Source organism: Rhinopithecus roxellana, chromosome 8, assembly GCF_007565055.1.
Source record: "Rhinopithecus roxellana isolate Shanxi Qingling chromosome 8, ASM756505v1, whole genome shotgun sequence".
NCBI lineage: Eukaryota > Metazoa > Chordata > Mammalia > Primates > Cercopithecidae > Rhinopithecus > Rhinopithecus roxellana.
The window spans coordinates 13,135,497-13,151,379 of record NC_044556.1 but is presented as its reverse complement, the minus strand read 5'-3'; the positions used below and the strand labels follow the sequence as shown (position 1 = coordinate 13,151,379).

At 60.9% G+C, this 15,883-nt stretch overlaps 3 protein-coding genes across 5 annotated transcripts in view; all 3 read right to left on the bottom strand.

Annotated features, from left to right (window-relative positions):
• Window positions 1-96: 96 nt before the first annotated feature.
• On the bottom strand, window positions 97-7,461 carry C8H19orf71 (chromosome 8 C19orf71 homolog). 2 transcript variants are annotated; one of them, XM_030935216.1, is made up of 5 exons: window positions 5,873-7,461; window positions 5,188-5,317; window positions 692-930; window positions 484-609; window positions 97-335 (listed from the first exon to the last, which is right to left on the bottom strand). In XM_030935216.1, the coding sequence occupies exons 2-5, from the start codon at window positions 5,268-5,270 to the stop codon at window positions 154-156; spliced, it is 630 nt and encodes a 209-aa protein (XP_030791076.1). In that variant the 5' UTR covers window positions 5,271-5,317; window positions 5,873-7,461; the 3' UTR covers window positions 97-153. The 2 variants fall into 2 exon arrangements, with proteins under 2 accessions (XP_030791076.1, XP_010365592.2); XM_010367290.2 differs by having other exon boundaries at window positions 5,188-7,461.
• Window positions 7,462-7,678: 217 nt separating this feature from the next.
• Window positions 7,679-9,560, bottom strand: LOC115899050. The gene has a single exon (XM_030935215.1). The coding sequence runs from the start codon at window positions 9,511-9,513 to the stop codon at window positions 8,434-8,436; it is 1,080 nt and encodes a 359-aa protein (XP_030791075.1). The 5' UTR covers window positions 9,514-9,560; the 3' UTR covers window positions 7,679-8,433.
• The window catches only part of FZR1 (fizzy and cell division cycle 20 related 1), a 29,722-nt gene continuing 21,517 nt past the window's right edge, over window positions 7,679-15,883 (bottom strand). Inside the window, exons 7-14 of one of the 2 annotated variants that reach the window (XM_030935211.1) lie at window positions 15,527-15,710; window positions 13,579-13,644; window positions 12,622-12,724; window positions 12,343-12,527; window positions 11,796-12,029; window positions 11,045-11,149; window positions 9,893-9,994; window positions 7,679-9,617 (exon numbers count right to left, since the gene is read on the bottom strand). In XM_030935211.1, the coding sequence (XP_030791071.1) occupies window positions 9,576-9,617; window positions 9,893-9,994; window positions 11,045-11,149; window positions 11,796-12,029; window positions 12,343-12,527; window positions 12,622-12,724; window positions 13,579-13,644; window positions 15,527-15,710 (1,021 nt within the window). In that variant the 3' untranslated portion in view covers window positions 7,679-9,575. The remainder of the gene's footprint in view (window positions 9,618-9,892; window positions 9,995-11,044; window positions 11,150-11,795; window positions 12,030-12,342; window positions 12,528-12,621; window positions 12,725-13,578; window positions 13,645-15,526; window positions 15,711-15,883) is intronic. The other variant, XM_030935213.1, reaches the window with a different exon arrangement.

The window sequence follows — 15,883 nt, the reverse complement described above, 5'->3', positions numbered from 1 at the left end:
AGCCTGGGCAGGGCATCGCAGTCCTGCCCTAGTTGTGGGCGGCCGGCGAGCCCAGCATCTGCCTCTGTCCCGAGCCTCTGGTCTCCTGGGACGAGCCTCGTGCCTCCTCATCTGGGTGCAGAAAGACAGTGGGTGCGTCGTGGCAGCATGCGTTTATCGGGGTGTGGGTGTGGAGGAAGGCAGGGGCCGCTGGCAGGTGGAGGGGCAGTATGGCTCCAGACCGCACTCCCGGTAGTTCTGGGTGGTGCCAGGCGGGCGCTGGGGCGCCGACAGGGAGGGCACGTAGTCTGATGCCCTCCACAGCGGCTCCACCCCGTACTGGTTCCTGTTGATCACTGTAGATGGGACCCGGGTCACCCTTTGCCCCCACCTCCTCGCCACTTGGCCAGCAAGGGGTTCCCAGACCTCCCTGGTGGTTTCACCCTGGCCTAGGTGGCCTCGTCCCCCAGGCTTCCCAGGGACCTGCCCCGCACTTGACCTCACCATATTCCTTGCCCCAGATCGGCCTGTCTTTCCACAGCGCGCTCCCCCACCGGGTGCTGGGGACCTGGTACTGGGCAGGGGTGATGGGGTCGTGCCAGGCGGTCTCCCGCAGGTGCTGGGTGTAGGCTGCAGTGGGGTGGGGGCTGGCGGTCATTTCTGTCCCCCTCCAGCAGGCCCGGTGCCCAGTGCGGGGAGGGCAGGCACTCACACGATGGCATGCTGTGCTCGCGGTGTTGGTAGCAGCCATGCCAGCAGTTGTAGGCCTTGTGGAAGGGGATGGCCGGGTCCAGCGGCAGGTTGTACCAGGCTTCCCGGGTGTCCGAGTTGGTCAGGCCTGTGTACCACAGCTGGCCAGCTGCGTCGCGTCCCATGGGTGTGTACTTCCAGCGTGAGGCCTGCCTGATGGCCAGTGGCCAGCGGGGACCCGCCAGGGACAGGTAGTCATCGCTGAGAGTGGGCAGGGGGCAGAGACTGAGCTCGTCTCTACAGCGAGTGCTCTGACCCGTTTGTGATGTCTGCCAGGGTGGAGGATGTAGAGGCCTGGCCCACGGCGTGGGGCCTTCCTCCCTCGCCACTTGGTGTCTGTCCTTCAGCCCTGGATCCCCCACCCCAGAGTGGGTGGCAGAGGAGAGAGGCTGACTCCCCCTCTCCCCACACGTCCCACCCCAGGCACCCAAGTCAGCATTAAACCTTTCTGTTCTGAGCTTTTCTTGGGAGAAGAGGGAGGGGAAGAGGACGAGGGCCCTGGCTACTCCTGGGTTCCTATAGTCCTTGTCCAGCCTGCAAGACCTGCAAGTCCCTTCCTTTGGGAAGCCCCTCCTGGCCTAGAGGTACACCAGGAAGAAGTGATCTGGGGCTGGCACTGAGCCATGGGCCAGGGAGGACTGGGGGACACACTAGGCCAGGTGTGTGGCTCACACCTGTAAACCCAGCACTTTGGGAGGCTGAGGCAGGTGGATCACTTGAGGTCAAGAGTTCAAGACCAGCCTGGCGAGCATGGCAAAACCCCATCTCTACTAAAAATACGAAAATTAGCCAGGCGTGGTTGGGGGTGCCTGCCATCCCAGCTACTCGGGAGGCTGAGGCAGGAGAATCACTTGAATCTGGGAAGTGGAGGTTGCAGTGAGCTGAGATCATGCTACTGCACTCCAGCCTGGCAACAGAGCGAGACTGTCTCAAACACAAAAAGAGAAAAGACTCAAAGATGTTTTATGCTTTGACCGTGCTCTTGGGAATATGTCCCAAGGAAGTCACCCCAGAGAACAAGGTTGTTGGCCCCAAGATAGTCTGGCAGGGCTCAACACGATCTCATCTGGGCCCTGCAGGGAAAGCCTGGTTCCAGGTCTCATGGCAGCAACTCGGCTTAAATCCTGACTAGACTCCCAGGTGCCCACAGAACATGGGAGCAGCCTGGCCAGTTACGGAGCCTGTTTGAGGGACACCACATGGACTCGGCTTTTCCACTAGAAAGGCAGTTTCAAGATCTGGGGAACCTTTCCCTTTTGAAATGAATTGCAAAACACGTGTAGCTTTTAAAACGCAATTAAAACAGCACAAAATTGGCCGGGCGCAGTGGCTCACGCCTGTAATCCCAGCACTTTGGGAGGCTGAAGCGGGTGGATCACCTGAGCCCAGGAGTTCGAGACCAGCTTGGCCAACATGGTGAAACCCCATCTCTACTAGAAATACAAAAATTAGCCAGGAGTGGTGATGGACACCTGTGGTCCCAGCTACTCGGGAAGCTGAGGCAGGAGAATCACTTGAACCTGGGAGGCGGAGGTTGCAGTGAGCCGAGATCGCACCACTGCACTCCAGCCTGGGTAAGAGAGAGAGACTCCGTCTCAAAACAGACAAAAAGTAATTAAAACAGCACAGAATAATATTTGATGAGAAATGAGCCCCCTCACCACTGCTGTTGGCCCTGTACCCGCCTGCCACTCACTACTTTCTGGTGTTTCCTTCCAGGACCAGGTGGTACGTACACCCACCTCCATTATTACACACTTCCGGGAGCCTGTCCACCGCATCTCCATTTTTTTTAAATAGAAATAGGGTCTCGCACCCAGCGCGGTGGCTCACGCCTGTAATCCCAGCACTGTGGGAGGCTGAGGCAGGCGGATCACAAGGTCAGGAGTTTGAGACCAGCCTGGCCAACATGGTGAAACCTCATCTCTACTAAAAATACAAAAATTAGCTGGGCATGGTGGCAGGTGCCTGTAATCCCAGCTACTCGGGAGGCTGAGGCAGGAGAATCGCTTGAACCCAGGAGGCAGAGGTTGCAGTGAGCTGAGATCATGCCACTGCACTCCAGCCTGGGCAACCGAGTGAGACCCTTTTTTTTTTTTTTTTTTTGAGACAGAGTCTTGCTCTGTCGCCTAGGCTGGAGTGCAGTGGCACGATTTCGGCTCACTGCAGCCTTGACCTCCTGGGTGCAAGCGATCCTCCCACCTCAGCCTCCCAAGTAGCTAGCATTACGGGCACATGCCACCATGCCTGGGTTTTTTTTTTTTTTTTTTCCAGATGGAATCTTGCTCTGTCACCCAGGCTGGAGTGCAAGTGGTGCGATCTTGGCTTACTACAACCTCCGCCTCCTGGGTTTGAGCGATTCTCTTGCCTCAGCCTCCTGAGTAGCTGGCATTGCAGACAGCTGCCACCACGCCCAGATTTTCTTTGGTATTTTTAGTAGAGACGGGGTTTCCCCATCTTGGCCAGGCTGATCTTAAACTCCTGAAGTTGTGATCCACCAACCTCGGCCTCCCAAAGTGCAAGGATTACAGCTGTGAGCCAGTGCGCCCAGCCTTTTTTTTTTTTTTTTTTTTTTTGGGATAGAGTTTCACTCTTGTCCAGGCTGGAGTGCAATGGTGCTATCTCGGCTCACTGCAACCTCTGCCACCCAGGTTCAAGCGATTCTCCTGCCTCAACCTCCTGAGTAGCTGGGATTACAGGCATGAGCCACCATGCCCAGCTAATTTTGTATTTTTAGTAGAGACAGGGTTTCACCATGATGGTCAGGCTGGTCTTGAACTCCTGACAGGTGATCCACCTGCCTCGGCCTCCAAAAATATTGGAATTACAGGCGAGTCACTGCACCTGGCAGCCTGGCTGATTTTTTAAATTTTTTTTATAGAGATGGGGTCTCACAGCTGGGCGCAGTGACTCACGCCTGTAATCCCAGCACTTTGGGAGGCCGAGGTGGGCAGATCATGAGGTCAGAAGATCAAGACCATCCTGGCCAACAATGGTGAAACCCCGTCTTTATTAAAAATACAAAAATTAGCCAGGCATGGTGGCACATGCCTATAATCCCAGCTACTTGGGAGGCTGAGGCAGGAGAAAGGCTTGAGGCAGGGAGTCAGAGGCTGCAGTGAGCCAAGAGTGCACCACTGGACTCCAGCCTGGCAACAAGAGCGAGACTCCGTACAAAAAAAAAAAAATACAAAACTGAGGCCGGGCACGGTGGCTCAAACCTGTAATCCCAGCACTTTGGGAGGCCAAGACGGGCGGATCACGAGGTCAGCAGATCGAGACCATCCTGGCTAACACAGTGAAACCCTGTCTCTACTAAAAAATACAAAAACCTAGCCGGGCACGGTGGCGGGCGCCTGTAGTCCCAGCTACTCGGGAGGCTGAGGCAGGAGAATGGCGTAAACCCGGGAGGCGGAGCTTGCAGTGAGCAGAGATCCGGCCACTGCACCCCAGCCTGGGCGACAGAGCAAGACTCCGTTTCAAAAAAAAAAAACACAAAATTGAGCTGGGCATGGTGGCACACACCTGTAGTCCCAGCTACTCAGGAGGCTTGAGACAGGAGAATCCTTGAACCTCGGAGACGGAGGTTGCAGTGAGCCAAGATTGTGCCACTGCACCCTAGCCTGGGCAACAGAGTGCGACTCTGTCTCAGAAAAATAAACAAACAAACAAAAAGCTGGGTCTCACTATGTTGCTCAGGCTGGTCTTGAACTCCTGGGCTCAAGTGATCCTCCTGTCTCAGCCTCCCAAAGTGCTGCAATTACAGTGGGCCACCATGCCCAGCCACCATCTTGGTTTAATTTCTTTCCTTGGAAATACAGCAAAGTACTTTCACTCTTCTTTTTCATGGCTGCATAGTATTCTGTAATTGTTTAAAGAATTGCTAATAGACACTGTATTGAGGTCACTTGCATACCTCCAAAATTGCATCTGCTCAGAGCCTCAGGACATGGCCTTGTTTGGAAATGGTTTTAGCAGGTGCAGCTAAGATGAGGTCACCCCGTGTTAGGATGGCCCCAAATCCAGTGCCTGACGCCCTTATAAGGAGAAGGAAACTTGGATGCAGACAGGAAGGCCGGGTGAAGACAGAAGCAGAGACTGGGGGCCAAGGAGTGCCTGGGGTTGCCCAGAGCCACCACGGGCTGTGAGAGGTGTGGGACAGACGCCCTCAGCCACAGAAGGGCCCAGGCCCGCACACGCCTGGATTTCAGAGGGTGGATATTTCTGCGGCCGAAGCTCCCAGTGCGTTTGCAGCCCTTGGAAATGGCTACAGACACATTTGTTCTCGGCCTGTCTCCAGGTCTATGGCCCCCACGGTGAGCGGCCACAGGCTGGAGGGGAACAGGAAGAGCTGGAGGGGACGTCACACACGTGAGCCTTTTAGGAATAATGAGTGACACATGCAAGACCCCAAACCAAACCCCATGTGACCTGACACCCAGGGAGGGAGGGGCTCACCTGTAGAGGGGTGCTGGGAAGCTGGCCTCGAGGGTCCCCGAGGGGACATAGGGCCGGGCAGCCTCTTGCCTCAGGGTTTGCATGTCTGCCTGGGTCCCTGGGGCTCCTGCCAGGAAGGCCTCCGAGGCTACTGTTGACAGCATAAAGGCCACCCAGTGTTCCGGCAACAGCGCTGACCGCTCCCTCCTCCCAGCAGCGGGGTGAGGTGGCCTCAAGGGAGGGGAGGGCTGGAGAGTCCTTCTGAGTATTTAACAACGGGGGGTGACACAGTCTGGGTGGGCAGGGCCAGGGCCACTGCCAGGTGGGGTCCGTGGCTGTGAGCCCCAGCTCTACACACCCCCCACCTGGGGCCTGGCCTCTCCATCTCCACACCTCCTTGAGGGGCTTCCGTCTTCCCCTTGCACCTTCGATCGCAGGAGGCGGTGCCCAGTCACAGGCACAGGCACCTGGCACCCCAGCTCCTCTCTCCTCACCCGCTCACACCCAGTCTATTTGTAAAATACACCCAGGATGAGACCCACACACGGGGCCTCACAGCAGCACAATTTGTGACAACCCGAGGCGGAGAACACCGAACACCCAGTGAGGGTGAGGGGACCAGCACAGCGTGGCCAGCCACGTGCTGGAATGAGATTCAGCCACCAGGAGGTGCGAAGCTCTGACCCAGGCCACAGTGTGGACGCACCTTGAGGCTGTCACGCTCAGAGACGCCAGACCCAGAAGGGCATGCTGTGGTCCCACTTCTGCGAATGTCCAGGACAGGCTGGTCCACAGAGGCAGGCAGAGGGTTCATGGGTGCTGGAATTGGGGAGGGGGACCTGGGGGTGACGAGGTGATGTAACGGGGACAGGACTGCCTTCTGGGTGATGAGAATGTTCTGGAATCAGAGGTGGTGGCTGCACGGCGTGGTGAAGGTACTGAACGCCACCTCACTGAAAGATGGTAGATTTTGTATTTTACCACAATAAAAAAAACAACAAAACCAAAACCCAACAAACATCCAGAAACCTCCTGCCTTGCCTCCTGGCTGGGCCTGGCCGCGGGTAGAATCCGGCTTGGGTGGGGGCAGAGCTTGCACCCTGGTCTCGGCTTCCCCTGCCCCTGCGTCGGGTCCCCACAGAGCCGACCCTGCCTTTCCCATCTGGACAGGCACCCAGGGGCCCCACTCCCTCGGGGTAAGTGCCAAAGTCCTCCCTGAGGCCCACAAGGCCCTGCCCTCCTCTCCTCACTCTGTTCCTCCTGCATGCCAGATGCCGTCCTGCCCCAGGGCATTTGCATGGCTGTGCTCTCTGCCTTTCACCCAGGTGTCCCTGCCTCCTCTAGCCCTGGCTGAAACGCTAGGCTTGCGGTGAGACCCTGATCCAAGGTCGCCCTTTCCCAGGGCCCCTTCCGCACCCTTGTGACGCCACCCCTTCACTTCCTCATAAGCTCCTCTGTCTCTGGGCTGTGCCCCCCAGGCCAGCTCCACATGGGCCAGGTCTGCTCGGTTTCATCATCTCCAATGCCCAGGAGGGGACCTGCCCTGGCTCCTTCACCGTCTTCTCAGGCACCGTACAAGAGTGAGCCTCAAAACCACCTGGGGCCTCCTGGCTGCCAGGCACCCCCTACAGCCTCCCCTGCAGCCCCTGGCCCCCAGGCCTCCTGGCTCCCCCAACCACTTCCCAGCCATTCTTCCTGTTCTCCTCCCAGACCCCGGGGAGGCACCAGCATCCCCTGGGCCAGGCTCCTGCCTCCTGCACCTCATTGCAGAACCTGCAGCAGCCTGAGTTTTTCAATTCCTTCCCTCTCACTGCACCAGCTACGTTCCAGGATCAACAGAAAAGTCACAAACCGCCCTGCGGGGCCCTTGGTCAGCCTCCCGCTCCATCCAGGCATCTCCCAGCCACTGCCAGGATTGCCCCAGGAAGTGATGGCCCCACTGGCCTTGGTCTGTCAGGTGGAGGTGACAGCAGAGGCACTTGCCCCAGCGCTGCTGAGCGGCCCCTGTGCCCCGCAAGGCCTGACGGACGCTCCCCTGGGGCCCCTCCACCCCTTCTCAGCTGTCCTGGGCCATGGGGAACTAAAGCCCCCATTTCCACACAAGCCCTGGCCCGTCATCATGGGCCCCTCCCACCACGGCCTTCACCCCACTTGCTCTGTCCCTCCTGGTCTGGCCAGCCCTGGGGGTGAGCTCAGCCCTGCAGCGCCCACCCTCCCTCCCTGATGGGGTCTGGCGAGCACCTCCTCCCGGGAACAGGGCCGTCGGGCTGGAGCGCAGGGACTCGCCTGGAGTCCAGTCCTTGGCCCCGCAGACTGTGGCCGGCGCCCCGGCAGACCAGGCCGGGAGGGGTCTCTGTGGCCTTCGAGGGCTGAGTTCCCCATCTGTGAAATGCAGGGCTGGGAAGCCCCTCAGAAGTTGCTTCTGCAGCTCCAGGACCAGATGGGGGCTCTAGAACAGGACCGTGTGACCCCACCCCAGCCGGGACCTAGAGCCAGCCAGCCCGGCCACACATGAATCCACGTGTTTAATGACAGCGTCACTGCATTACATGAGAAAGACGGCTGATCTGTCCTGAGAGGTCCCCCGCCCCCCTAGCATGGGCAGAACCAGCCCCAACACAAATCTCGCACCATCCCTCTGGCCCTGCGGCGGTTCCCGGTCCCAGGAGGAGCCTTGGAGGCCCACGTGGGCTGTGCCCTGAGCTGGCCAAGCCCTGAGGCCCACAGTGACAAGGCGGCTCTTTGGCAACTGCAGGGGCTGCTGTGGGCAAGGCGGGCACAGGCGAAGGCAGGGTTAGTTTTCCTATTTAAAAAACCTGAAACAGTAAGACCTTGACCACGGAAAATCCACATTGCCACGTGCACCGGCTCCCCCTGCGTGGGCGGGCGGCAAGGAGTCTGCATCTGCCCGGACAGAGGTGGGGAGACTCCAGCGAATGTGGAAGATCGACCCGCTTGAAATGACGGGGCTTTAAAACCAGGACCCCGTCCCCTAGGAGCAGTGGGTGGGTCCCGGCCCCTCCCCGTCTAGCCTCAAACATTTCCAGGACTGCTCAACAAAAACACAAAACAAATCCAAAGAAAAGTCACAAATACATATGTACACATGCACACCAACCCCACTGGGGACACCAGGCTATTGGGATGTGGGGAGTGGGGGTTCCCAAGCACAGCAGGGTGGCAGGCGGGACCCTCCAACTCCAGCCCGCCCCACCCTTTCCACGTCTCCACCAATGAAATGGGAAGGGGTGGGGGGGCAGGCAGTGCTCAGCTCAGGCCCCACTTCCCAGCCTTGCCTCCCTCCCCGCCTGCTGTGCGGCCTGGGAGCATGAGACAGAGGAACAGAGGAGCCCGGGAAGCTTCTGGAAGGACGGAGGGCGCCCACCTCCTGGACCCCTTGGGTCTCCTTGGCTTCCCCACGGCCGCTGGCGCTGGTGGACAGGACAGGCGAAGACACGGGCAGCCTGGGGGCGGGGGCCACACCGCCGCTGGCCTCCACAGGACCCAGCCACCCAGCAGGCACGGGGGATGCAAGTCTTGTGCGGGGAAGGGGGACGCTGGCCCGGTGAGGGCACGTGTTGAAGAATGCACGAAGACGTGGCATCTGTTGTGCTCCTCTCCAGCCAGGGCAGTGAGCAGGCCCGTGTTCAGTTCTCCTGGGGTGACGAGTCCAGAGCAGACGACCTCCTCCGGTGTGAGGGTGATGCTCGGCCAGGATGCACAGGCCTGTCTGAAGCCCACGGCCTGCCAGGTGATGGCCGTGACACAGATGCATCCAGAGACTGCTACTTCGAGCGGTGACAGCAGAGGTGGCTGCAAGGACACTGTGAAGCCCAGGCGGGGACTGTCTCCTGGATCCACAGGCCGGTTCCGCCAGTGGCCCTGAGCCAACTGCCCAGGCCTACACGTCTTGGTCTGGCCTTGGGTCTGGTCTTGCGTTTGACATGGTGGGACTGTAGCCGTGAACGGGCAGCCGGGGGTCTGAGGCCCCCAGCAATCAGCCCTGGTGTCTGGTGTCTGTTCCGTGCAGACGTGGGCAATTCCAGGAAGAGCAAGCGGCGCCGGTGGGCAGGTGATGAACAGATGGAGGCAGTGAGGGTCCCAGGGGGCGTCCATCGCTTTGAGTACAGACGGTCTGAGCCGGGACCGTCCAATGTGGTTCTTGCCCTTTAGGAAGGGAGACAGAGCCCCTGATGCTGAGGGTCCCCGAACACGTGCCCACCCCAGATACTGGTGGACATGGTTCACAATCAGGCATTTAATGAGACTCCAGGATCCTCCAGGCCCAGCTCCCCGCCCGCCCGGCCGCCTTCCTCGGGGGACAAGCGCTGGGAAGGCAGGGTCCATGCAAGCTGAGGAGCTGGGGTCCTCTGACGATGGCTGGCGTGGCGCACTCCTGCCCGGCAGGTTTACCGGATCCTGGTGAAGAGGTTGAGCACAGACACAGACTCCTGCAGACACATGGGGATGGGAGACGCGCTGAGCCGCAACCCCAGGGAAGAAGCTGCCTGGAGGGAACCTGAGGCTGTGGGGCTTAGTCCTGAGGGGCTGGGAGGTGCCGGTCCAGCCTCGGCCTGCCACACTGCCCCAGACACATGACCTGGAATTTGAGGTACGGGAAGCTCGGAGGTGGGGGGACCCAGGGGAGGGTACGCCAGAGGACACAGTGGGGACAGGGACGACCTTGGGACAAGCTGGGGCGGGGGCGAGTGGCGCTGATACCGACCCACTTTACCTTTGTCGAACGGGTTTTGCTAAAGACGTTCCAGAACCTCAGGGTCTCGTCTCCAGCACCAGTGACGATGGCCTCCCCATCAGGGGACATTGCCTGTGGACAGAAGGGAAGCACCCCATGTCACTGGGCCTCTAGGTGCCTCAGGACAGTGCTGGGGGACTGAAGGAGAGGGGAGCAAGGTGTGGGGTGGCTGGGACCCCCAACCCAGGTTGCATGGGCAGAGCCCAGACTCTGGGACCAGGAGGGAGGGGCAGGCCGGGGCCACCCCAGGCAGAAACCAAGGTTGGAGCCTTTTTGTTTTTTTTTTTAATTTTAAGACAGGGTCTGGCTCTGTCACCCAGGCTGGAGTGTGCAGTGGGGCAATCCTGGCTCACTGCAGCCTTGATCTCCTGGGCTCAGGTGATCCTCCCATCTCAGCCTCCTGAGTAGCTGGGACTACAGGTGCACACCACCACACCTGGCTCGTTTAAAAAAATGTTTTGTAGAGATGGGGTCTTGCTACATTGCCCAGGCTGGTCTTGAACTCCTGGGCTGAAGCGATCCTCCCACCCTGGCTTCCTGAAGTGGAGGGATTACAGGCGTGAGCCATCGCACCTGGCCAAGGTTGGAGCATTTTTGCAAAAACATAAAGGACACCCCCTTGCAAGGTGGGGCCATCCACTCTGAGTAGATGAGGGACTGTCAGATGTGGGGATGAAAGCACAGAACGTGTTTTTCAGGGAAGAAACAAAACCTTGGCCAGTGAGGGCACGTGGGGTCAAGGACGCCTCCTGGCCCCCTTCCAGTGACATGCACACAGTGACTGCGAGGATGGCCACGGGGTCATCTGAGTGGTCAGGTGTGAGGTATTTTTGGCTTTCCTCTTCACCCCTCTTTTTGGGGAAAATAAACAAATGAAGAGGCTGAGGTCCTCCAGGGGGACAGGGCCCACACCTGCAGGTCTGGGGAGTTCAGTAAAGCCCATTCCAACGCTGGCAATACAGCCAGCACCGGATGCCCCCACAGCCAGCCCTGGTGCTGGCTCCCGCGGGGTTTCACATCTGCACAGCATCCTCCCTAAGAACACAGGACAGGTGCTCTGGGGTGGCCACGGCAGTTTGTCCAGAATCCCGGGGCACCTTGAAGTGCCTGGCGTGCACTCACCAGGTACAGCACGCGGTAGGAGTGCCCGGTCAGCTTGGCCACCTGGGTCAGGGAGGGGTACTTCCAGACAAGGATCTGGTTCTGTGAGTAGCCGTGCGTGCTCACCTGGAGGGTGGAGGGACATGCGGTCGGTAGGGGAACGAGGCCAGGCGCCGTGCCTGCTGCCTCCTGTGTACCCGCCCGAGCCCACGTGAGAGCTCGGAGCCGCCAGCCAGCCCGGGAGAAGCAGGCGATGCGGGGATGTGGCTCGCCTCCTGAGTCCGTCTGGGAGGTGTGAAGGCCACAGGTGTACCCCTCCACCCACCGCCAAAGGCTGGAGCCCAACAAGGACCCACACAGGGCCCACAGCCCCTCTGCCCTGCCTGCAAGTCATCCCTGAGACTCTCCTGGTGATGCATGCCCGGAGAGGCTGAAGCAGGCCAGGGTGCTCCGCAGAGCCCACTTCGTCCTGGGCCTCCCCTCTCAGCAAAAGCAGTGTGGGAGCTCCCCGGCTCCTCCAGAGCTGCCAGGTGTGGTTGCGACGAGGGCCCAGAGGCTCCAAGTCTTGCCCCAGGTGAGGCCCTGATGGGACCCAGGGGCCTTGCCTCCCCCACCCCCGCCCCAATTCCCTGCCTCCCTGCCCAGCCTCCCTCGTCCATCTCCCTTCATTGCCTCTGACCCATCTCCCCACAGGCCGCTCTCAGATGGCAGGCGAGGGGCCGGCAGGACACACATCCTGGGCCTGGTGGGAGGCCGGGTCACCCATGCTCACCAGCTCGTTGGCATGCTTGGACCAGGCCAGATTGCACACTTGGGAGCCCGTGTCGATACACTGCAGCGGCTGTCCCGTCAGCGTGTTCCAGAAGCGGATGCAGCGGTCGGCTGTGCCGCCCCCCGAGGCCAGCAGCCCATGCTGATGCGGGGACCAGGCGATGGCCTTCACGGCCGCCAGGTGCTCCGTGTACTGCTGCACAGGGCTCAGGCTCGAGTGATTCCAGACCAGCAGCTGGGGGACAGGGGCTGTGAGGCCAGGGCTGTCCCAGCCCTGTGGTCCCATAGGCCGGTCCTCACAGGGGTGATAACCTGCCCTGGTACCCCACCCCCCACCCCTCCTGCTCCCTCAAGGACCCCTGGGGGCACATGCTCGTCACCCTGTGCCACAGGGCAGGACTGGCTAAGCAGGAAGGACAAGCCCAGGGCCCTGCTGATGGCTGTGGCGTGAGCCCTACGCCCGCCCCCAGCCCAGGCTTCGCCGTTCCTGCCAGCGTGAGGGGAGCGGCTCCTGGGGAAGGGGAAGTCCAGGCTCAGAGCAGGGGTACCTTGTTGTCGTTGCCCCCTGAGGCGAGGAGCTGGTGGTCTGTGGACCACTTGAGCCCGCACACCTCCTGCCGGTGGCCCTGCAGCCGCCGCTCTGACTGCAGGGGCGGGGTGCGGATGTCCCTCTGCAGGATCATGCGGTCGCGGCTCCCGGACGACAGCTGCTCAGCGTTCCAGGCCAGCGCCCCTGGAGGCCAGGCGGAAGTAGGGGTGAGCCTCTCCTGGCCTCGGGGAGCTGGGGCCTCGGGGAGCTCACCAGCCATGGGACCCGGGCACCTCACCGACGCGTGCCGTGTGGCCCTCCAACATGGACAGCTTCTTCCCTGCGGCCGCGTCCCAGATTTGCACAAAGCCCTTGTGTGTGCCCACCGCCACCAGGTTCCCCTAGGAGCGAAGGCACGGGCAGAGCACCAGCGTCAGGTCTGGCCCGGGGACGGTGCCCGGCTTGGACTTGGTCACGCCAGGCTCTCTCCTCACCGGGGTCTGGGATGGTTTCCCTAAACACTCCTGAATACGCGTCTCTTCAGAAGAAGCTCAAACCCCCTCAGCACATGCTGGGGTGGCGGGCACGCCACACGCACGCGACGCCTGGGTTTGTCCGAGTCCAGCCAAGACTCAGGGTATGTGGACCTTCCCACAGGGACGTTTCACACAGAGGGAAGGAGAAACTGCAGACACCGAGCTCCAGTTTCCACACATGCCCAGGAGCTGGGCAGCACGTGTGGCTGTCTGCAACTGACTTTGAGGCGCATGAAAATCCAAGTGGATGGAGGGAGGGTGAATGTACAGCTGGACACAGCGAGCAGTTACGAGCACTAGGGGCAGCCCTGGGCAGCTCTGGGCAGGGGGCACAGACCCTCCCCATGACGTGCTTCAAAGCTGCTGCTGCTGGGATGTTTTCATCGTAGTCTAAAATGGAACTAAAGCCCACTCAACCCTGAGTGGAAACTGGAGCTCCAGGGGAGTGAGTCCCAGGTGGGCAGGTCCCATGGAAGGAACCGGGTGTTGTTTCCCCACTGGTCCTGCCATCCTTTCTGGGGGCCTGGCGGTGCCTGCTCATCCCTGTTACTCCCTCCACCAGGACCACACCAAGGCCGGGGACAGTGGGGGACACAGACCTATGCTTGCACACAGGCGACCTCAGGCCACACACTAGCCCCTGTGGGTTTTCAAGGCTCCCAACATGGTCAAGGGCCCTATCAGATCTCCCAGGTGGGGGCCAAGCCCTCTGCACTCACCCGCTCAGACCAGCCCACGGAAGTCACTGAGTCCCCTTCCACCGAGAGGTCACAGAGCCGCGTCACCTGGAGGCAGAGGTCAGTGTGAGCTTCTTCACTGGTCTCAAAGTCCCAGTCTATCCATGTGTACATTCACCCCTCCACTGTCTCACCCACCCACTCTCCCGTCCTCTCTCCCGTCCACTCTCATCCACTCACCCATCCACTCCCTCAACCACTCCCACCCACTCTCCCGTCCACTCTCCCGTCCACTCTCCCACCCGCTCACCCACCCGCTCTCCCACCCACTCACCCATCCGCTCTCCCGTCCGCTCTCCCACCCGCTCACCCACCCGCTCTCCCGTCCACTCTCATCCACTCACCCATCTACTCCCTCAACCACTCCCATCCACTCTCCTGCCCACTCTCCCGTCCACTCACCTGTCCGCTCTCCCACCCAGTCAACCGTCCACTCTCCCACCCACTCCCCCATCCACTCACCCGTCCACTCTCCCACCCACTCTCCTGTCCGCTCTCCCGTCCACTCTCATCCACTCACCCATCCATTCCCTCAACCACTCCCACCCACTCACCCGTCCGCTCACCCGTCCGCTCACCCACCCACTCACCCGTCTGCTCTCCCACCCACTCACCCACCCGCTCTCCCACCCACTCTCCCACCCACTCTCCCGTCCACTCTCCCATTCACTCTCCCGTCCACTCTTATCCACTCACCCATCCACTCCCTCAACAACTCCCATCCACTCTCCCGTCCACTCTCATCCACTCACCCATCCACTCCCTCAACCACTCCCATCCACTCTCCCGTCCACTCTCCCGTCCACTCACCCATCCACTCTCCCACCCACTCTCCCGTCCACTCACCCATCCACTCTCCCGCCCACTCTCCCGTCCACTCACCCGTCCGCTCTCCCACCCACTCACCCGTCCACTCACCCGTCCACTCTCCCGTCCACTCTCCCATCCACTCTCCCGTTCACTCTCATCCACTCACCCATCCACTCCCTCAACCACTCCCATCCACTCTCCCGTCCACTCTCCCGTCCACTCACCCGTCCACTCACCCGTCCACTCTCCCACCCACTCTCCCGTCCACTCTCCCGCCCACTCACCCGTCCGCTCTCCCACCCACTCACCCGTCCACTCTTCCGTCTACTCACCCGTCTACTCTCCCACCCACTCTCCCACCCACTCTCCCGTCCACTCTCCCATCCACTCACCCGTCCGCTCTCCCACCCACTCACCCGTCCGCTCTCCCGCACACTCACCCACCCACTCATCCACCCTCTCTCCCGTCCACTCACCCGCCCGCTCACCCGCCCGCTCACCCGCCTGCTCACCCATCCACTCTCCCACCCGTCCACTCTCCCGTCCACTCATTCACTCTCTCATCACTCCAGGCCCGTGGGGTCTCTGGGTTGCTCACTACTGGGACTTGGCAGGCTCAAGCGGGATGTGGACAAAAGACACAGACGCAGGGGACACAGGCCTGCATGGGACGAGCGGATGATGGGAGGAAGCGCCAACCCTTGCTCTCCCAAAACGACTCGCCTGGCATCATCCCCGAAACTCCCCCCCAGCAGTGTCTGCTGCTGCCCTGCACCAGCAACCCAGGCTCCCTGTAGGGACCAGCAGGCCCGGTGCGTCCAGAGGCCACTCCAGGACAGTGACCACTCGGTGGTTATGGTGGCCCCTGGGCTCAGCCAGGCTGGGACACCTGTCGCTTCTCCTCTATGGAGCTGAACAGAGACTGTGGTTCCAGTGGGCACCCCATGCTGCTGCAGATGCCACTGCTGGCGGGGAGGGCCATGGCTGGGAGGGCTGGGGCTAGGAGGGCCATGGCAGGCGCCTGGCTCACACTGCTGCTCCCCGGGTCCCGGTGGGTACACTGAGGTCTGCTGGGAGCTGGGGAGACCCCGTGCACAGGCACAGCCCACGCGGCACCCACCTGGCTGGTGCAGGCGCTCCACAGGTACACGCAGGTCCCCAGCCCCACGCTGAGCACGTTGAGGGACGACCAGTCCACCAGGTTGAGGTAGAAGTCGTCCTGCAGCTCAGGCGCGTCCAGCACCTTGAAGGGGATCTTGGAGATCTTGCGGGTGGGTTTCCGTGGGGACCGGAGCAGCTTCTGGCTGCAGAGGCGGCCACGTGGTGTCCGTCAGCCACCGGACTCGGGTGACTTCTTGCAAACGCAAGTATCTCCTCCCTGCCAGGAGAAGTATCTCCTCCCCTGCCAGTCCCCGGAGCCCAGCCCGGCCCCTCCGACCACCACCACCACCACCACCACGTGATCCTAACCCGGGGA